Source organism: Dipodomys ordii, unplaced genomic scaffold, assembly GCF_000151885.1.
Source record: "Dipodomys ordii isolate 6190 unplaced genomic scaffold, Dord_2.0 Scaffold55, whole genome shotgun sequence".
Classification (NCBI taxonomy): domain Eukaryota; kingdom Metazoa; phylum Chordata; class Mammalia; order Rodentia; family Heteromyidae; genus Dipodomys; species Dipodomys ordii.
In genome coordinates this window covers 3,820,678-3,842,432 of record NW_012267271.1, presented here as the reverse complement: position 1 = coordinate 3,842,432, position 21,755 = coordinate 3,820,678, and the positions used below count along the sequence as shown (strand labels likewise).

Genomic DNA, 21,755 nt, shown 5'->3' with positions numbered 1-21,755 from the left:
TTCTGCCAGGTGAGAAGTTCGGTGCAGACTCTGTGGATGGGAATGTGGCCTCTGGGCCTGCTCACCCGAGTGCAGGGCTTTCTGGGGGATCTTCAGAGACTGCCAACACAGCTCATGAAATGATGGGTGCCTATGAGGTTGACAAAGCCCTATTCTTTGTGTGTGTGTGTGTGTGTGTGTGTGTGTGTGTGTGTGTGTGTGTGTGTGTGTGCTGGCACTGGGGCTTGAACTCAGTGCTGTTGCTTAGTTTTTTCACTCAATGCGGCATTCTATCACTTAAGCCATCAACTCCAGTTCCAGTTTTTTTGGTGGTTAATTGGAGATAAGAGTCTCATGGGCTGGCTTTGAACCACAATCCTCAGATCTCAGCCTCCTGAGGAGCTATGATTACAGGTGTTTGGCAAAGCCCTGTTCTTGGGAACAAGATGGCGCTAGGGAACAGCAGCACATGGGTCTGTGGCCTTGATGGTGTCAAGTGACAGCAGTCAGTGGGACCTCTGCTGAGGAGGGCTTCTCTAAGAGAGGCCTGTGGGGGCCTCTGACTCTAACAATGGATGTTGCTCTTTGTTGTTTCTTGGTGACCAAGTTAGAGTTTTATAGACTTTCATTTTAATGTATGCCAAAGAACTTTTCAAGAATTTTATTAACTCGTACTGTGATATGCTCAGAAACACTGCATCCCTACCATGAACATGAGCAGTCTTGAGAGAGGAGGCTTGGACATCAGTCTAGTATGAAACAGGTTATAGCATTTGGGTCAACCATAGTTTGAGCTTATCTTTTCCTACTAGCAGCCTTCCAAATGTGTAGGCCCAAATCATCTTTACCTTTATCACTAAAGCAGATGCCTTTGTAGTTCTTTTGCTTTTCTAGTGGACCCTTCTCTAGTGAAGTGCTATGAATGACTTTGTTCCATTTAACTCACATATTTGGAATGAAATTAAACCGTAAGATGTTGTTTTACTGCATCAGAGTGTGGGTATGCTAAGTTTGTGCTACAATTTGTGTGGCTTTTTTGATGACCCACCTAGTATTTTCCCCATGGAAAGTGGACATAAGAAGTGAATAAGACAAGAACTTTTTGGCTGGCTGAGTGAACCAGAAGTAGGTAGTGGTTTCTCAACTATATTCCTCTGAACAGCCACCTCTATGGCTTCCAGAACTAGTCAGGAACACAACCTTTCAAGCCTCACACAGACTTAGTAGATAAGAAACTGGAGGTGACCTGAACCCGTACTTAGTGAAAAATCTTTGCTTCAATGTAGGCCCAAAGAATCACATTAATTTCTAAGGGATGAGCAGGATCCAGACCTCTTATACCAGAGCACATATTTGGTCATAATATAACACATAGGCACAAAAAGCTTCAGGGACCATGTAGAATCAGCCTGGTAGCCTGGACCTGGCCTAGACCTCTGCTCTGTCCATTCAGGCAGAGGCAGGAGTGGAAACACAGGGATACTCTATGCAATCAGGCTTTCCTGAAGATGCTAGAGGCAGTAAGTTCTTCTTTCTTCCACCCCAAACCTTTTCCTAATAGTCCCAATAATCTCAGTGAGCATAAAGGACGTTCACAGGTCATCCTGAAAGACCCCGCTCACCTCCTTTTTATAGATCCCTGAAGCTGCCAAGCTTGATGGGGCGTCCCCTCTCACAATGGACTTCAGTTTGAGTGCCTTATGGAAAAGAGGTCTCTTTTAAAGTTTGTTTTCAGGCAGTAGAAGAACATCAGGGTAAACAATTGCAATTTGAAAAAAAAAACTAGAAGAAACAGAAATCATCATTTCTACGGACTCACCCTTGACAATCAGAAATGACTGGCCATCGTGGGGCCTTAAGAACTGGGTCCCAGTCCAAATCACCCCAGATACATTCTGTCATTAACTTTGATAGCAGTACTGTGATTTCTTTTTTTTTTGGGGGGGGGGCCGGTCGTGGGGCCTGAACTCTGGGCCTGGGTGCTGTCCCTCAGCTCTTCAGCTCAAGGCTAGCACTCTACCACTTGAGCCATAGCGCCACTTCCGGCTTTTTTCTTTTTATTTATGTGGTGCTGAAGAATCGAACCCATGGCCTCGAGCATGCAAGGCAAGCGCTCTACCACTGAGCCACCTTCCCAGCCCAGTACTGTGATTTCTAAGCATTAAAAAACATAGATTCCAAGGCCTTCCCTCAAACTCGATGGCTCTGAATCTCTGAAAGAAGCTAGCTATCTTTTTTTGGAAAAAGGGATTTTTGTCTTCAAGTTTTTCTTGATCACAGGATCTTCCTTCACCCTGACTTGCATAAGTGTTCTACTTCCAGGTCAAACTTTATCTGCAGCTGGCAGCCCTCCTCTTTTTCCCTGATATGATGTGGGATCAGGCAGGAAGCTTAGAACTGAGAAAGGCTAGTGTCATATGGGAATGAGGCAAAGGGAGAATGACTTCGTTAAGGCATGGGGTAAGAGAGTGAATATGATGATTGTTTCCAGGTAACAGGGTAGAAATCTGGGACTTTTGTGAGTGATATGTATGCTCTCAGGGAAAAGTCCAAGGTGTATCACCCAAGTTAACTCCCCTCTATCTGCCTAGGTGACAGGCAAATGGCCCATGACTTCTTGACAAGAGGGAGCCAAAGCTGGGCCCTGAAGCATTTCCTTCCTGAAGAAACTATCCTACTGTTGAGAGCGCTGTGTTCTCACAGGCGCCTATCGGAAGCCATATCCACACAGCTGTCAGAACCCTCAGGTGGGGTCTCTGGGACAGTCTTTGGAGAAGTCACAGAGCTCCTACAGTGGCAAGAAGCCAGGCTCTGCACATGAGCCATCTAGTTTGGATGGACTCCTAACTACAAGTCTCTCAGAAGAGGTTTCAGAACAGAACCCACCTGCCCCACTCGTACAAACTCTGCCTGGCGGGCCTCCTCTTTCTTCCGTGCAGACTTGGGTGATTCAGGTAAGACATCACTAAAAGACCGTCTATTAAGCATGTTCTGAAAAAGAAAAACAAGTTATGAATTCCACAAATAATTATCGAGTTGTATCTTTTAAGCACAAACCTATTTGTCCGAATGGTCTAATTTCTACTCTTGCTACTCATTCACCCAGGGAGCATTTATTGAGCCCTTGCTATGTTCCAGAGCCATACTAAATGCAGGGATAGAATCTACGGGTGCAGAGCCTGCACTGTATAGTAGCTGAGAACACAGGCTTTGAGACCAGCCAAACCTGCAGCTACCTCATTTACTGACAGTGTTGCATGGCTCCAGGATGCCATTTCCAAAGAACGGTGCCTGTGGAAGGCAATCCACTGAATTCAATGGGAATAGTGACCCCTAAGAGCTGTGGGATTCTGTGGCCCTGTGGGCCACCTTGGGCAAGCTGGTTAACTGGGTATCTGTCTCCTAGCTGTGTTGTTTACATTAAGCCAGGTAATATATGCAAGGTGCTTGGCACTGCCTCCAACCCATGTCAGATAAGTGGGGTACTCACTCAGCAAGCACAGACCTGGCACTCAGTTCTGTGATGAGCTTAGGGATGTGACAGCCACAGTATCTGTCCTCCTGGAGCACAGAGGCTGGCAAAGCTGACAGAATGAAGGACCTGAAGGACTAGTACATGGGGTCACTGCTATGAAGGGGAAGCTATGGGAGTGAGCACTCATCCTGCTGCCCTCTCTTCACCCTTCCCTGACCTTAGGGAAGGAAAGGAGTGGACAGATTATCTACGAAGCCTTGCTTTATCAGGCCTGGTGCTAGCCTGGCTCACTCTGAGGGTTGTTAAGGTGCATCGAGCAGACAGAAATCAAAGAGTGCTGTAAATGCATGGCATCATGTGCTAAAGGGAAGGAAGGAGCCAAGAAGCTCTAGCTCCTCCCTGGGGCATACATCATCATCAGCAATTAATTATTTTTACTGGAGTTTATGAATGAGTGGTTCGATTCTAAGGGAGTCCCCCCATTTTGTTCTGTACTTCCTTGTTAAGTAGGGAAATGTTTGTGACAAAAGGTGATTTTATTCTGTGTTAATGAGTCACTGATCCTAGTGAGCTCATGCTGAGTCCAGGAGCCTCCAAAGAACATAGGTGCCCCAGAGGTGCCAGGAAGGGGCAGGGTCTCATCAGAGTGGACATACTTTGGGCCTAACAAGTGTCTAGCACAAAATGGGCTTCCAACAAGTGGAAATGCTTATTTCAGAACCTGATTATGGGGCAGGCAAGAAATTACCAGCAAATGTAAGAAAGCATCTCTCTTTTTTTTTTTTTTGCCAGTCATGGGGCCTGAACTCTGGGCCTGGGCGCTGTCCCTCAGCTCTTCAGCTCAAGGTTAGCACTCTACCACTTGAGCCACAGCGCCACTTCTGGCTTTTTCTGCTTATGTGGTGCTGAGGAATCGAACCCAGGTCCTCATGCATGCAAGGCAAGCACTCTACCACTGAGCCACCTTCCCAGCCCGAAAGCATCTCTCTTTAAACAGTCCCTATTGTTGTCTCTCCATCAGCTCCATGGCCCAGGTAACACTGAGCAATTCTACTGAAGGCAGCACCCCTCCACCCCAAAGTACTCTTCAGTGCTCTGGAGCACTGACACTCAGGCCCCAACCTGTGCCTCGATTTCCATAGGCCTCAAGTTGATAAAAATCATGTCCTTGTAGTTGACACTCAACAGGTGCCTTTCTTTAGGTAGCAGGGGAGTCTGGACAGTGACTTGTATGCTTTACCCAGGGCTTCAATGCTAGGACTGTGCTACCCGCTCAGGTCCCATGGGAGGAAAAGAAGGCCATGGGTCCAAGTACCTTGTGCAAATCTGGCATCAAATCCTGGTATAAAGAACGAATCAACATGTCCAGAGTACGCCGGCGTTTCTGGGCAAAGGTTGGGGTTTCCAAAGTGGCTTTTTCACCATTAATTACTAAAACAAATCAAGTAAAAAAGGGAATTACAGGCATTAGTAACTATTGAAGACTGTTCTCAAGAAAATGCATGATCCATACCACCCACTTCTGCTGTCATGGTTTGTGTGGAAGGTTTGGTCCCAGCAGTTAGATCCAATCATTGCGGGGTGATTGAGTTAGGTTATTTTTCATTAGTGTGACAAAATACCATGAAGACTCTGACTTCATCAAGGGATCCACTGATGGATTCAGAATTCCATGGCATTCATGGGAGGCAGCAGAACTGTTAGAAACTGGGGCCTAGCTGGAGAAAGATGGTTATTGGCAGTCATCCCTTGGCCTCTTCCTTCCTCCATCCTTTCCTCCCCTTCCCTCCCTCCCTCCCTCCCTCCCTCCCTCCCTCCCTTCCTTCCTTCCCCAATCTGGGGCTTGAACTCTGGGCCTAGGCATTGTCACTGAGCTCCTTTATGATCAAGGCTAGCAGTCTAATACTTGAGCCACAGTGCCACTTCTGGCTTTTTCTTTGATTAACTGGAGATAAGACTCATACAGTGTTTCCTGCTTGGCAGGCTTTGAACCGTGATCCTCAGATCTCAGCCACCTGAGTAGCTAGGATTACAGGTGTGAGCCACTAGTGCCCAGTTGTTCTTGTTCTGTCCCCTTCTTGTTCTCTCTGCTTCCTGGCTGTGAGGTGAGCAGATTCGATTTCCTCTGTCTTGATCTGCTGCCATGATATTCCAAGCAACTGGGAACTGAAACCTTTGTAATTGTGCTCTGTTGTTTTTCTCAGGTATTTGTCACACTGATGAAAAATAACCTAACTTTGTAGGAATTGCTATTGGTCTGTCCTTCCCATCATGGAAGAATGCTTACAAACTTTCTAAATTTCTATGTGCAGATCCATATACACTGTAGGTATGTTGTTTATCTTTCCTTTATTGTTGCATGGAAAGCTTCCTAAGCAGAGGGTCCATCTAATTTTACCTAAAGACCTGGTTAGCCATGTGTCTAACTACTGCCTGACCCATCCATCCAGTGATCCAACCCATCAGACCAACCCATCAGGCTGCCATTTTGTTAGGAAAAAACAACAACAATTGTCTTAGCAGACTATTGGGAGTCTTAACCTAATGGACATTTCTTCTGGAAGAAGGTAGGGTTTACTGGATTATAGACATTAAGCCAATAAAGTGGAATGCACTGTTACTTACACACTAGTGCATAGAACAGCAAGTGTGTGGTAAAGGAGTCTGAAGCCAAGACAGTAATGAGTACGGATACCAGTTTTGCTGCTAGGTATATATTCTTAAGCAGTTTTTTAGTTTCTTGGAACTTCAGTGTCTAACTCATAAAATGGGTATAATCCTATTTCCTTATGGAGTTATCAAATAAATGAATATATACATATACATAAAATTCATATTTCAGTGTTAGACACATGGAACTGAATAAACATTAACTACCAGTATTCTTATACAGAAGGCTAAAGGAAGGTCAGAGCTTGTAAAGTGAAAAAAAATGGAACTACTTGGGAGCAGAAATTCCCTAGACAGGTTGTATTCTGAGAACAAGTTGTCTTGTGTTTAGCAAGACATCGCTCAAGGAATTTTAACTACTGTATCTAATTAATTTTGCGACCTGGGATTTTGTTTTTCTCCTTAGTACCTTAGAAACATTCATTTAAAATGATGTGTTTGGGTGGAAAAAGGGAAAAGGCCAAGAGTTTTGTTGAAATGCCATTTCCTATTTTATCTTGGCATTTTCTCCTGGCCTAATTCCACGAAGCCTTCTGCTACACTTACTCTGGGCCTCCTGGGCCCAGGCTTTACTATTTTGTTGAGGACTCTCGCTCTCCTGGCCCCTGGCCACTCTCCATCACTGCCTCGGGCCTTCTCCATCAGCTGTGGGGCCCTCTGCCACCTCTTTCTGCCTATCCACCTTTCAGATCTTCAGTGTCAGAGCCACAGAATCCCTTGTCTCACTTCACCCCACATCTCTGAGGATGCTCTTGAGCCACTCTGTTTGTTGACAGACTTTACACACAAGTGGAGTCTGCAGTGGCGCTGAGTGATCCTCTAGTTCAGGATTAAGGCACTACAGGCTCTTGGGGCCCTTGTCCTGGACCCAACTTCCCAGATGCTCTCAGCCTCTAGCTGCTACACCTGCTCCTTGTTACCAACTCTCTATTTCCAGCTTTCTAACCTGATCCTTGGGGCTTCAGCCACACAAACACCGCAGTTTTAAAGCAGTTTCACAGTTTCCAGTGTCTGGTTTGTTTTGAAGATTCACAGTATTGGGCAGGCTACTGAAAGATGCCATCTGGCAGGTGCAGGGGGTATGCTGTCCAGCCTGTCATGGCTCCCAGGCTTTCTTGCTGCCCCTGCATGGCTCACAGCACTCATTTCCTCACCTGCCTGGCCAGGTCTCTGACCGTGATCCTAGTTCTAGACTCTGAAATAACAGGCACAGACACTGGGAAGGAAGGGGCAAGCTTATCATCTTCTGCAAGTGGATGTGGTGTCTGCTGCTCCTAATATGTGGCCGAGGGACACTGTCCTCAGACCTCTTGTAGGTGACGGCATGGGAGATAATAACGCTGGGGCCTCTGCTGCGTGGACGGACACAGCCAGGCATCCTTGAGCCTGCATTTGCAGGAGGCGAGGTTGGGAAGTGTGTGGAGATCTCTGCAGGGGGGTGTGGGTTGTGTGGGAAGAGCAATTCTGAGGCCAGGATGTGTTTGGTGAATCAGGGTAAATGGCACTCATCCCTTCCATTCTCACTGGTCTGGGGAGACAGACACAGAAACCTTGTGTGACTGCTGAGGGGCTAGGGAACAGATATGTGTGTCCCTTGCCCTGGCCTCTGCTGTTAATTTTGGCCTATTCTGTAGGATTAAAAAACCTGGAAGCTAAGAGCAGGTGTCATAAAGTACTCTGAAGCTTCAGACTCAATGGACACCAAGATGGATTCAGAGGAGAGGCCAGGAGCTTTTCCAAATGCTCAGAAATGGCATAGCAACAGTGACAGAATTGGGCAAAGGCTGTGTGCACAGGTGGAGGGGACAGGAGGCCACCAGCTGAAGCAGCTGCAGTGCCTGGCAGAAGGCTAGAGCTGGCCTCTTCACAGAGTGCACAGACCGCATGGCACTGCCAGGGCCCGGGGGCTGGCAGGCTGGATGGAGTGCTACAGTCCTGTAACTTGGTTCTGATAAGCAATGAGACAATCTCCCCCTTCCAGACAGAACCACCAAGAAATGCTCTGGGGAGAGGTTTAGAAGAATGGGGCTCAGAATAACTCCTCTATCCTTGTGCTACCTCATAATCACCCAATTCCCCACCTCTACCCCAGTCTGTGATAGGCACTTATCAGCAGAGAGTTATCAGAAGAGGCTCAGAATGGTGCCCTGGGAAACTGGGGTCCAAAGGCCAGTCTGTGTGGGAGGACAAACTGGGAGGCACTGGAACACAACAGTAAGGGTAGATGATGACCCGCGAGACAGCTATACAACGCCACCAGCAAACGAAATATTGTGTTGTACAACTACTTAAAGATGATAATAATAATGATAAATAAAAGTTTTACTCAAAATACATGTTGTGTACAGTTGTTTCAGAACATGGCCTGTTTAAACAATGATTTCCTACACAGCATCATGGGACAAACTGTACAGATATTTCAAAATGGCAACTTACATTTCACTAGCAAAAAGTCCCTGAATTCCTGGTGGTCTGTAAACACCGGTGGGGATGGCAAGGGTGGGCCAAACAGCGGCACACTTTCTTCTGAAAATATTTTCAACCTGTATAGAGAACATCCAGAATTAGCTGGTGGTTCTTTTTTTTTTCTCTCTCTTATTTAATTTTTTTTTGCCGGTACTGAATCTTGAACTCAGGGCCTGAGCACTGTCCTTGAGTCTCTATGTGCTCAAGACTAGCACTCTACCACTTGAGCCACTTCCAGCTTTTTCTGTTTACATGGTACTGAGGAATCAAACCCAGGGCTTCATGCATGCTAGACAAGCACTCTACCAATAAGCTACATTCCTAGGCCTCAGCTGGTTTTTTTCAGATATCACCAATGTTTCTTCCTGTAATGTGCCCGGTGGTGTGTGTGATACATGAGGAACCCTTATTCCCTAGAAGAAGCCTGGGCCGTCACCCAGCCCCCTTGTACAATAGCTTAACGTGCTTTCAGGGAAGAGGCCATGTCTTCCTGAGTCCTCTACCTGCCAGGCTGTAGCCAGGATCAGGTCCCTGAGAATACCAGCAATAGTACCATGGCACACAGTGCATACAGTGTTCTTGGGATTTTAAGATGCAGCACTGACTCTGGTCCTTAACCAGGCCTGCCAGGAGGGCAATACCTCCATTCCCCATGAGGACAGAGGCTCTGAGGGGATAAATACCTTCCACAGAGCCTCATAGTCACTGGGGAGAAGTAATGCTCCTTTCACCTCATAATACCTTTGGAAAGGCTTTGCATTTTTATTATTATTGTTTTATTTTTGGGCCAGTCCTGGGGCTTGAACTCAGGGCATGGGTGCTGTCTTTCAGCTTTTTCACTCAAAGTTAGCACTCACCACGTGAGCCAAATCTCCATGTCTGGCTTTTGGGTGGTTAATTGGAGATAAGAGGCTTAAGGACTTTCTTGCCCTGATTGGCTTTGAGCTGTGACTCCAGGATCCCAGCAGCTAGGATTACAGGTGTGAGCTATCAGTGCCTGGCTCAAGACTAACTTTTGTGAACACAAGGATCAATGCTGAGGCAGTAGCCTGGGGAAGAGGCTACTTAGGCCAAGGTCAAGGGACCCTGACCCCTGGGTTCACCGCACAGGACAACACTAAATGGAATAAGTTTTCTTCTTGAAAAGAGATGACCTTGAAGAAAGTTCTGTAAGATGAGGGCAATCACATTAGATCCATTCAGAAAAAAGTATGTCAGCAAGGTAATATAATCAATGCCAAATCAACAAGTAAAACAGGATAATTAAATGGGTTTACTTACCTATAATTATCATTTTGCTGGTCATACCTCACTAAGGCAAAAATATCTTAAGGACGGTCAAGGAAATTAGTCAACAACGATTTATAGCTTCTGTTTTGAAAATTCTTTGTGCAGAATCCTTCTTTGTTTGATGATTTTTTTTTTTTTTTGTCGGTTGTGAGGCCTGAACTCTGGGCCTGGGCGCTGTCCCTCAGCTCTTCAGCTGTAGACTAGCACTCTACCACTTGATCCTCAAACCCACTTCCGGCTTTTTCTGCTTATGTGGTACTGAGGAATCAAACCCAGGGCCTCATGCATGCAAGGCAAGCACTCTACGACTAAGCCACCTTCCCAGCCTTTTGTTGATGATTTTTAAGACAAGGTACCATTATGTGGCTCAGGCTGGCTCTGAACTTATCTTTCTGCCTTGGCATCCTTAGTGTGGTATTACAGAATCTTTTTGTTGTTGTTGATTGGTGCTGGGGTTTGAACTTAGGTCCTATGCTTGTGGTCATGCCCCTACCGCTAGAGCTACACCTCTATCCCCAGAATTATTCTTGGACCAGCTCTTTTGTGAGTGGAACATCTATCACTTTGGTTGAGACAGAACCCCAACTTCTTTACAAACCTCCAAAGCTTCAGAAAAAGAAAAATAAATGAAGATATTAAATAGCTAAGCAGCCAATACAGCAAAAAGAGCAATTCCTTTGATTGTAGATACAAACAAAATCCCAACATAAAATTAGTCATATATTTCATCTCACACATTTAGGGAGGGAAAGCAACTGGAATGTTTTTGTTGCATACCTTCCTGTTCTCTCCTTCTGGCTCTGGTAGACCAAACACAGCAGAAAAAAGAAACCAAAACAACAAGCCAATGCGGCTGGTGGCAGCTTCTAAGCAGTCTCCTAACTTGGGCTGGAGCCTGACAAGTCCAGAATAGCATAACTACCAGGGGTGGGGCTCAGTGGCAGAGGATTTGCCCAGCATGTGGAAGCCCTGGAATCTATCCCAACACTGCCCCAATCAAAAAAAATCAGTGTGCCAGTGAAATATCAATAAAGCTCTTTAAAAATACTCCAGTTCTTCCTCCCCCCATCTCCCATCCTTAGCCTGGACTCAGGGAAACAATTCTCCATGAATTATGTGCTTGTCCTCTTCCACAAACAAAGGTGCCAAACCCCCAAGCTAAAACTTCTCATAGGGAAATGGTAAAAATCACTTTATTTACAAAGTCACCTCACATCCCCTCCTATACTAGGGGAAATCCATTATGCAAATAAAACTACCATGAGACTGAGGAAACGTTAGACATAAAGCCTAGGGAATATGGCAAGGTATTACTTAGGGATGAGAGCAGAAGAAAATCATATGCATCTTCACTGTAACTATAATTTCCTTATCCTCCCTGAAGAAAAAGGAAATTTGGCAATTTCAACTTTTTTTGTGCCAGTCCTGGGGCTTGAGCTCAGGGCCTAGCATTGTCCCTGAGCTTTTTGTGCTCAAGGCTGACTCTCTACAACTTGAGTCACAGATCCACTTCTAGCTTTTTTGGGTAGTTTTAAAGAAATAATCTCACGGCTTTCCTGCCAGGACTGGCTTTAAACCATGATCCTCAGATCTCAGCCTCCGGAGTAGCGAGGATAGTTGAACATTTTTATACAAAAGAAAAAATAAATTGTTTAAATAGGGATACAGGCGGACCCATTGCAACAATGAGATGTACAAGATGTTATGTCAAAAATGAACTTTACAACTTTGGTGCGAGGGGGTAGGGGGTGGGGGCAGGGGGGAGGGAGATGGGAAGGGATGGGAAGGGGAAACAAAGGAGAGGCAACAATGCTTGATAAGAAATGCACTCATTGCCTTGCCCATGTACTTGTAACCTCTCTGTATGGTATTTTCATAATAATAATAAAAAAGATACTACTCAACAAAAAAAAGAAAGAAAAATTTCTCAGTGGACTCATTAGCTTTCATTCTTCTATTTCATCAATAGATAGCAAGAAGTTTTTTCATTTCACATATTGAGGAAAGGGAAGATGTTTCAGAAGCCAAGGATTCTGAGAATGAATCCATGCCCTACTCCGGTGGAAGGAGAGAAGAAGGAAAATAGTGGGTCTCAGTGTCTAACAATGCAAACGTGTGAATGGTCATCCTAAATCCAGCGAGTTTGCTAAATGATGCACTTCTGAAGACCCAGGATACGTGTAAAATGGGAGCGGATCATGGAAGGCTTAAAGGCGGGAGAAGATTCCTCTCCTTCCTGGAACACTATGGTGACAATATCGTTTCCGATGTGGCGCTTCCTTTCCACCTGTGGTTCGCATAAATAATATCACTGAGAAAGGCAATCCGACATGGTAAGTCACAGTTAAAGAGCAAAACACAGGGCAATAAATCGCTGGGCCATCAAAGAGCTCCAGCCTCCTTTCCCGACTTCCACGTTTCCCCAGCCAGCCTCAGTCAGGTCAGGCCTGCATCTCCTCTCCTCACCAGCCTCCTTACCTCTGTTCCATCCACACTAGACCATCCCCTGTGTTCACACTCACACGCACCTGCTGTTTGTTCTCTTTGGAATATGGCAACATGGTAGAAACGTGAAACATGATCTCGTGCCCTTGATATACAGTATAAACTGAATTTACTCCCGTGGTGTCATCTGAAAAATACAAGTATACATTTAGTAGATGTGGAAGTCTGAATCCATATGGAAACTGTTCTCATTTGTGGGTGCAGGCATACGGCGTCTAGAACACTCTTCAAGATGATTCTGGATTATCCACCTGAGTGGAAACAACAGTGGATCATGTATGTGTCAAGTCTCCACTTGATGCTAGGCTCTTACCCATGAGGAAAGATCTCCCTCCGTGCCTCGCTTACTGTCTGATGCATGCCTAGCTAGGAATAGAGGAAGTCATGGGAAGTCTGGGCTAAAAGGCAGAGTGTGTTATATTTCCTTGCCTTTCAGGTACTGTGGCCAGTATTGTATTATCTTGAGATTCCCACAAGATAATACAGTTATGATGTCCATAAAGGGAAGTTAGACTTCTGGCAGAACTGCAGTGATTAAAGTAAGGTCTGGGGGTACCTGTGTTACCCCATTCACCACCAGAGTTTAACACTTTGTGTGTGTGTGTATATGTGTGTGTGTGTGTGTGTGTGTGTATGTGTGTGTGTGTGTATGTAATTTTAACTTCTTAAAAGCTAGTTACTTTTCACAAGTCACCTTTTTCCGAGCCTCAGTTGGAAATGGAAATAAAACTAGTTTCGGAATTACGGGAATACTGGGAAGACTCAGTAAAGCAATGCCTGCCAAGTGCTCAGCGGACGGCCTCATGTACAGGGGCCTAATGGATGGTGGACAGGATGGTAAGGGGCAGAGAGTCAGCCATGGAAGAGAGCTGGCAGGCACCTGAGAATTCACTTCACCATTGCACGGAGAGCTTGTCCAAGGGAAGCTGGGAAAAACCCTCCTCACCAGCCTCTCCATCCCTTCCCACCTTCCTCCATCATTTCTTGCCACCTCCTCCATCCTTTTCCACCTCCTCCATCCCTTCTTCCCACCTCCCCTCCATCTCCAGCCCTGTCTCTGGAAGTTGTGGTACTTCTGACACAAGTCTCACCCTCACACACTGCTTCCATACTGAGAATCTGTGAGGTGAAGCCAGCATGGGCTGGTGAAGAGATGGGCTCCAAGAGTCTGAGTGTGCCTAGATTTCAGGCTTGTCACACTGAGGCTAAAGAAGTCTCTCACTACCTGCCTGACTTTCCTCAAGGCCAGACTGAAGATCAAACAAAATAACCAAAGAGGAAGCACTGAGAAATGTTAGAAATGCTACACAGATATAACTTGGCCTAAGAGATTCAAAGCCTCCACTTAGTCTTATCTACGTTCCCCTAAGATTCCATCTCTCAGATGCTTTCTCTCTGAATTCCCAGTCTCACAGCTGGTGCCACCTCCTGCCAGCACTCTAAACCAGAAACCTAGGGACCAGTGCGAGCCCTTCCTCTGTTTCCTCCCATTGCGATCAGCTTGAGAGCTTGGACCTCTGCCCTGGAAGGGCTTTGGAATCCAGGCACTTGTCTCCCTCCATTTGCTACCTCTTGCTTGGCCCACGGCAACTCTTCTCCACCAGCTCCTCTTCCTGCTCCTTCCACATCATTCTCTATGCAGGTTCTTCCCAAAGGTGTACCTGATCTCACTGTTCTGCTTCACAACATCCAAGGGGACCTTGAACTCCCCACAGGGCCCCCTGCTCCAGTCCATCGCATCCTTTTTGGTCTCTTTCTGCCCCCTCCAGCCATAACACCCTCTTAACTTCCAGAATCTATCATGTTCTGTCCTACCCCAGGATCTTCATGCTGCTTGGAATTCTCTTCTCACCTTGAAACATTCCAACTGCTCCCACTCATCACTCCCAATCTCATCTGGAACCTTGCTCCAGTTCCCAGATTTGGTAAAATGCCCTGAGCACATTCTGTTCTTCCTCTTAGCTCCTGTAAGTACTCAGCACTAAGTTACTTTGATAGGCATCTGTTTAAAAATCTGAGGGACCACTTTGTTAGGCATGCACACGATGCCCCCAGGACCCAGTCCAGTCCAGGAGCATGGAAAGTGCTCATTGGTAGGTAGAGCTAGGAGTCACTGAATGATGGGGATGACTGCTGAGAAAGAAATGTGTTGTTAGGTGATTTTTATTGTTTTGGGTAAGTTACACAAACTGAGATGGCTGTCACATCTCTAGGCAATATAATCTTATAGGCCAGCTGTAGGCATCCTTGATGGATGCGTCTTTAGGTGGTATATGATTGTATTTATGGGCTAGCCAGGACTTTTCGTAAGGGCTCTGAGGTGATTTAGTTTTGCAAAGCTCAAAGAAGGCAGTGAAGGTTCCAGTGACCCGTGTTAGACTGGCTGTGGAGCTTGACTTCCCTCTAATCACTGTTGGCCTCGTGTCTTAGGTGTAAGTTCACAGGCAGGCAGGCTAACAAAATCCATCAACTACAACCAAATCCAGAGGCAAGCTTACTTTTGGTGTCCAGACCGCCACGGTAGCCTGTCCAGCCCTTTAGAGTGATGGTGTCACCCAGGAGAGTTAAAAATTTTTGAAAAGCGTCACTTCCAATTTCTGCAGGAAGAGGGAAAAGCATGAGGAAGGTACAGATATCAATTCCATATTTCTAACTACATGTGAACTTGCCTGGAAACAGAACCAGACTCAGGGTTGCTGATGCATGCAGCAGGCAAACAGCATGCAAGTATATTTCCATGACCTGAGGCCACAGGGAACTTCCCTAAGCCAATCTCACTACAGCCACCCTGGGGTTACAGGTGCTATTACTGCTTCTCTTAATAATACACAGGTCTTTCACATGAAAAATGCAAAACATCAGGAAGAGGAAACCATCTAATCATTTTAAAAAGCACAGAAAAATCTTCCACTGCTTTAGAGTCACAATTTTCTCTCAATCCAGGTGCTTTTCCACTTGGCCTATTTTTCCAGTGTTCAGAGCAGGGGCTGGTAGAAGCAAGGTGATCAGTAAATATTTGCAAAGTGAATAAGACTAAATTACAACTACCTTAGAAAATTTACTCAGTAACACTGTCTGGTTAGAGTGCTCTACCGCTTGAATCATGCTGAAGCCCACAAACTCAATTTTCACTGGCAGAAATGCTACAAGGCAGGCCCAGGTTTCCATCAGCAGGAAGGAGGAAGTGCCCACTCACCATTACTGAACATCTCATCATCAGTGAGCTGCCCGTCTTTGGCAAAAAGAACCCCAAACTTGAAGTTCACAGAGCCCTTACAAAAAGACAAAGTCAGGACTGTTAACTTCAAATCAAAGTATAATTATGAGATACGCTGTTTGCTACTTAGGACCACTGCAGTTGCCAGAATATATACTTGGGGGAGTCTTTTGTCCCAATTTTTACCAATGTAAACAATAATCAATCCCCTGCCCCCTTTTTTGCACCAGTCCTGGGGCTTGAACTCAGGGCCTGAGCACTGTCCCTGAGCATTTTTTTCCCTCTTAAGTCTGACACTACACTTGAGCCACAACTCCACTTCCAGCTTTTTGATGGTTAATTGGAGATAAGTCTCCTGAACTTTCCTGCCCAGACTGGCTTTGAACAGCAATCCTCAGATGTCAGCCTCCTGAGTAGCTAGGATTTCAAGCATGAGCTACCAGTGCCTGGCTTTTATTTATTTTTTATATAGCTTAAAAATGAGATCTGTTTTATATTAAATTAATGTATCTGCATTTTCATTACTAATGGTACCCACAGAAAGGCAGGTCCTACTCTGGGTAACAGAATGCCAAAGACAAAGGGCCATGGGACCCTGGGTCTGGTACCATCTTCAAACCCACCCATCGGCAGGAGCCCAAATCCCAGCCAGCAAAGGAGAGCTAATTGTAATTCAAAACCAAACATAACAATCTTAGGCTGATGTCTTGTGGACTCTCTCAGAAATAGAAATGGAAATTGTGGGCAATTTATACTAAAAGCGCATTTTCTCCAATTCCTGGAGATATTTAATCTGCACAAGTCACAAACAGATGTGCAAAATAAAAAATAAAGTGAGCCAAGCAAGCAGTAACTAGTCCAAATGTGCAGCTTCTCTTCCTCAACTCTTAACACCAGATTAATTAAAATCTGATCTGTGGAAATGGAAAATAGCAAATGCATGACCGCAGCTTCTACAGGGAAGTGGGGAAGACAGAGGGCTGGGTCAGGAAGTGGGAAACAGGGACTCAATTGTATTTTTAATTTTCCTCTCTAAGCTGAAAGGGAGTTTATGGATTTTCACTGGATTATTCTCTATCGTGTCTTAGATGCCTAAAGTAGATAATAATAAAAAAATCCATTGTTGGAAGAATCAACTGTAAGAATGACCCACAGCTAGATTGGTGAAATCTTGGTGGTCAATTAAGGGGTAGACAAGGAACAGTGATTACAGCACTGGCCAATAGGCCAGAGGAGAGAGGTCAAAAGTGAATGCCAGGGTTCAGGACAACTAGTAACCCCAGTTTGAGGCTCTCAAGGTACCTGTGAGAAAGAGACACATAAATCAGGAACAGTGGTTTTTTACACAGAGGCAGAGAAGGGAGCTGACTGCAGCTAATCCCACACTTGAATTCTTCTCCAGCTCTTGGGTCTCAGCTCCAATGGCCTTTCTTGATCTTTCCATATAAAGCCTCCCACCCCGCTATTACTCTGAGTACTTGTTTGTTCTCCTCAGACTGTTGTTTTTGCACATTCTTCTCTTGAACTCACATATTTGTCTGTTTCTACCACTAGAGGCACAGTCTCAGAAAGAGGAATCACATGTGTCTTTATTGAATCAGAAGGGCTGGCCATGGGTACTGGGGACACTGGAGGAAAATTAATTAATGTTCATGGCTGTGTGCAGAATAAACAAGAAGGGAAATGAAATGGCAGATGCTACTGCTTTCTCACCAGTTTTCTCTGCTTCACAAACCATTTTTCATCAGTATCTTGGATTTTCTCAGGAACATCTACCCACTTTGGTTTGTCACTTCTATTTCTCCATCTTGGAAGTGATAACAAAATCACATGTCTCCAAGATGTTGGCATCTCTTTCTTTCTTGGGTTCATTTAAAAAGTACCTTTAACAGGCCAGGTGCTAGTGGCTTATGACTCTAATCCTAGCTACTTAGGAAGCTGAGATTTGAGGATCGCAGTTTGAAGCCAGCCCAGGAAGCAAAGTCTGTGAGACTCTTATCTCCAATTAACCATCAAAAAGTTGGAAGTAGAGCTTTGACTAACGTGGTAGGGTATTAGTCTTGAGCAAAAAAGCTCAGGAACCTTCAGTTCAAACTTTAGGACTGGGGTGTGTGTGTGTGTGTGTGTGTGTGTGTGTGTGTGTGTGTGTGTGTGTGTGTGTGTGTGTGTACAAAAAGCTCAGGAACCTTCAGTTCAAACTTTAGGACTGGGGTGTGTGTGTGTGTGTGTGTGTGTGTGTGTGTGTGTGTGTGTGTGTGTACAGTACCTATAACAATTGGGATCTAACAGATGATCCTTCTGAAATGACTGCAAAAGGACTGAGACAGTGGAAATGCAAGTTGGCCAGATCTGAGGATTTCCTGGATTATCAGGAAATGAAGATTGCTTCATCCTGCCCCAAAGCATACAGCTCAGCAGGTCTGAGGCAGGACCCAGGAGTGTGCATTTAGCAGATTTCTATGAGATGCTGAGGCTGCTGGTCCAGGGAGCCCACTCTGAGAGCCACTGGACCAGAAGAACCAAGCATAAGGCTGTCAGGAAGTCCAAGATCCGGTTCAGCTGAACTGACATCAGGCAAGTGCAAAAGAGGGGGGTGATGGGAGTTAGGGGCCATGATAGTCCACACAGACAGGACAAGGAAGTCTGGGGAAAGGAGAACTTTAGCCAAGGCTAGCCCTAAGTGAACACTTTCAGCTTTTTGTGGAGATAAAAGTCTCACTGACTTTCTTGCCTGGGCTGGCTTTGAACCACAAGCCTGAGATGTCAGCCTCTTGAGTAGCTAGGATTACAGGTGTGAGCCACTGGCTCCTGGCTTGTTTTTGTGTCTTTATAGTTAGCTGTATAGAAAATTCCAAAATGTACCTTAAACTCCCTCTCCCCCTCATAAAGTTAAGCTGTGAGAGCAAGTTCATGCCATGCATATCTGAGTCATGGGAAAAGGAGACACTGACAGAGAAGGAACTACAAAGCACTTCTAAACGACTCACCTCTTGTTCTTCCAGAACCAGCAAGTCCTGCCAAGAAATATATTAAAATTTATATCCATGTTTAATAGTGACCACCCTAATTCAACAACTGTCAAAAGACTGACTGCTAAGACAAGGATGCAACAGTGACTCTGAAAGAATTCTGGCTTTGAATACTTGCCTGGCCCTGCATTTACATGTGTTTGGGCACCAGTTATTTGGGCTACTGGGGTTTCTGTCTTTGTAGCTATGGCCCTGAATGATTTAAGGAGCCTTAAATCCGCTTTGACTGCTTTCCTTCTGTCACTCCATACATAAATGTGCAAATGAATCCCATGCAAGTCCTATTTTTCCAGTACTTCTAAAAAAATTAGGTTGTAGTTGATAAGCAGATACCCAAGCCAAAGGCTCTGAGAGGGCTGAGTGGATGAGGGAGAGGGAGGGGGCAGCCCAGGCAAGCCACAGCTGCCATAGGGAGGAGGGCAGGGACAGGTGGGAAAGGAGGCAGAGGAGCCCCAGTCCCTCTGCCCAAGGCTTTCTGAGTGGACCATGTCCAACAGAGACCTGACAATTCTGAAAGAACTGTGGGGGACACACAAAACCTCCAGCTTACGTCATAGGAGGCATCTTTCATAATTTAACTGTCTTTATCATTTCCAAATTCTGAGAAAAAACTGTTTTCTTACACTGAAACATCTACATAATTTGCATGTGATCAATTTCCCTTTTCATAGGTGTGTGTGTGTTCTCAAGCACCCAGTGATGTCATTTAACTGTTCTGGAATTACAGTGATGCACAGGAGGCTGGGCAGGGCCTGGGTGAAGGCCATGTGACCTGGAAGGAAGATAATTGCTAGATCTGGAGCCTGGTTCTTTTGACACCCGCGGTGCTCCTTCTGCACTAGCTGTGTTGCACAGACGAGAAGCTCACGTCTGTCAGCTTCCCAGCTGCTATGAGGACTGGATGTTTTTCTGTGACACCAGGCCTGGTGATGAAGCTGTCCTCTGTGGCCAGCCTTGTACCAGGTGTCCTGGCTAAGCCCGGAGGGCCGGAGGGGTGTCACTAGCTGTCAAGTCACTCTCACTTGCAGCTTCTTAACTTCAAATTCTGTCTGTTCTGAAGCAGTTGCTCCTGCCATGGGTTCTGGTGTGGCAATGTCCAAATTGACACCATTCAGGGGTGTGTATATGTGTACGCATGTGCACGTGTGTCTGTCCCGTAGCTTGAACTCAGGGCCTGGGCACTGTCCCTGAGCTTTTTTTGCCCAAGGCTAGCACTCTACCACTACTTGAGCCATAGCATCACTTCTGGCTTTTTGGTGGTTTATTGGAACAAGTCTTACAGACTTCCCAGATTGGGCTGGCTTTGAATTGTAATCCTCAGATCTCAGCTTCCTGAGTAGATAAGATTATAGGCACAAGCCACCAGTGCTTGGCACAATTCAGGTTTTTGAAATATTCTTATTCCTAAATTTGTTGGTATCAGTTAGGGCTCTTTCTGCTGTTCCCCAGTTTGTAATTGGAGCCCAGAAGGGCTAATTTTGGCTACTAATGGTGTTTCTTAATACAGTCCCACTGGCCCTTCTTGATGGCAGCATGACCAATGGTTGCTTTGGGGTTGAAAACACTGTTAAAATAAAATAAAAAAATATATATATTAAAACCCTGACATGCTTAAATATTCAAGTTTAGCACTACAGATTTTTCTACAATCCCTGGTCATCTGGGAAAGTCCTACCCCAACTATCCAAAGTGGATGGAGAAAAGCAGGAAGATAACATCTGGGTTTCTCCACCTCCTTCCAGCTAAGCTCGGTTACATATGACCTCTGGAAAGGGACTGATGGAGAATAATATTACTACAGCTCTCCTAGCAGCCAGGAACAGAGGAAGAACACATTCAATCACACCTGCCACTTTCCTTCTTTGGGGAAGACGCTTTCTTTGGGTTTAGTTTCTGCTCACGCTGTGGACCTATGATTGTTAAGGCCTGTTTCCTGGCCTTGCAGCCCACTGTCAATGGCTCCTAAGGGAATCACTAGGAATCTGATGGCAAATTGAAATAACCCAACTGCATAGACTAAGCTTCACCCCCACGGGGAAAAAGTGAAAATGCAGTTCTAGGGAAAGTTTTAGAGGATCTTTGGTTTGGTAACAAACAGGCAAGGGTGATGCAAGGTAGACTAAAAGCTGTTGAATCTTTTGTCCTCTGATTTTGTACAGAGAAAGCAGCTAGGGCTAGCAGGGAAGAGGTGAACTCTGCCAGAGGGATTTACCCAGCAGCAAGAGGCTAAGAAAAATACCACAGGTCAGCCTCCAGGCCTTGGGGTCTATGTCTGAAAGTAGAGTTAATAGTGTGGGTTACTGTTAGGCTCTAAGAAAGAAAGGATTAAGAGTAAGTGATAATGGCACACAGTACTGACATGTTCATAATTCTAATTCGTGTGTAAATTTGCCATCCAGCTACTTAGAGGTAAAGCAGGGACTAAGTTTCCTTAGTTTAACCCCACACCTCTTTTTTTGGCCTGAGATTTTTCTGGAGTTGGCATGTGGTAAAAATGCTACTTTAAAAATTAAATCAAAACAAAACTGGGCTCTGGTGGCTCACATCTATAATCCTATCTCAGGAGACTGAGATCTGAGGATCATGGTTCAAAGCCAGCTAGGGCAGTAAAGTCCATGAGGCTCTTATCTCCAATTAATAACCAAAAGGCTGGAAGTGGAGTTCAAATAGTACAGTGCTATTCCCCCAAAACCTCAGGGAATAGTGCCTAGGCCCTGAATTCAAGCCCTCAGACCAGAAAATAAAAATTAAAACAAAAGATATAGGAATCCTCAATTCTACATGTTTTGGTTAAGCTAGGAGCTAAGAGCCTTATTTTCAAAGCTATCTATATCTTAAATGTCAGATCACTCATGCACCTATCAATCTACTGTATCCTGAGTTATTTCTCTAAAAAGTAAATTAAAAAAATAAAAAGTGAATTGAAGTATTCTGCTTCTGTCTTAAAGCTCCTCCTCCCCCAGCTCCCTGCTGCCTGGTGGATGGAATTCCAAGCTGCCCCTCCAGCCACTTCCCTTGTTTTCCCAGCTGGGCCATAGGCTGGCATACCAGCAGGGATGTCTGGTCTAAGTTTCCAGGGATTTAAAAATCTTCAAAGCTAATTGATGACAGCTCTAAGTGTGGT

At 45.3% G+C, this 21,755-nt stretch overlaps 1 protein-coding gene across 4 annotated transcripts in view; it reads right to left on the bottom strand.

Annotated features, from left to right (window-relative positions):
• Garnl3 (GTPase activating Rap/RanGAP domain-like 3) overlaps positions 1-21,755 on the bottom strand; it is a 114,356-nt gene that overhangs the window by 33,037 nt on the left and 59,564 nt on the right. For all 4 annotated transcript variants that reach the window (XR_001175245.1, XM_013021323.1, XM_013021325.1 and 1 more), the window contains 10 exons: positions 18,590-18,616; positions 15,582-15,657; positions 14,884-14,982; positions 12,409-12,512; positions 12,059-12,167; positions 9,872-9,917; positions 8,561-8,667; positions 4,770-4,885; positions 2,866-2,970; positions 1,602-1,676 (listed from right to left, as the gene is read on the bottom strand). Coding sequence is in view for 3 of the 4 variants with exons in the window: in XM_013021323.1 (XP_012876777.1) it covers positions 1,602-1,676; positions 2,866-2,970; positions 4,770-4,885; positions 8,561-8,667; positions 9,872-9,917; positions 12,059-12,167; positions 12,409-12,512; positions 14,884-14,982; positions 15,582-15,657; positions 18,590-18,616 (864 nt within the window). In the remaining variant the exon portion in view is untranslated. The remainder of the gene's footprint in view (positions 1-1,601; positions 1,677-2,865; positions 2,971-4,769; positions 4,886-8,560; positions 8,668-9,871; positions 9,918-12,058; positions 12,168-12,408; positions 12,513-14,883; positions 14,983-15,581; positions 15,658-18,589; positions 18,617-21,755) is intronic.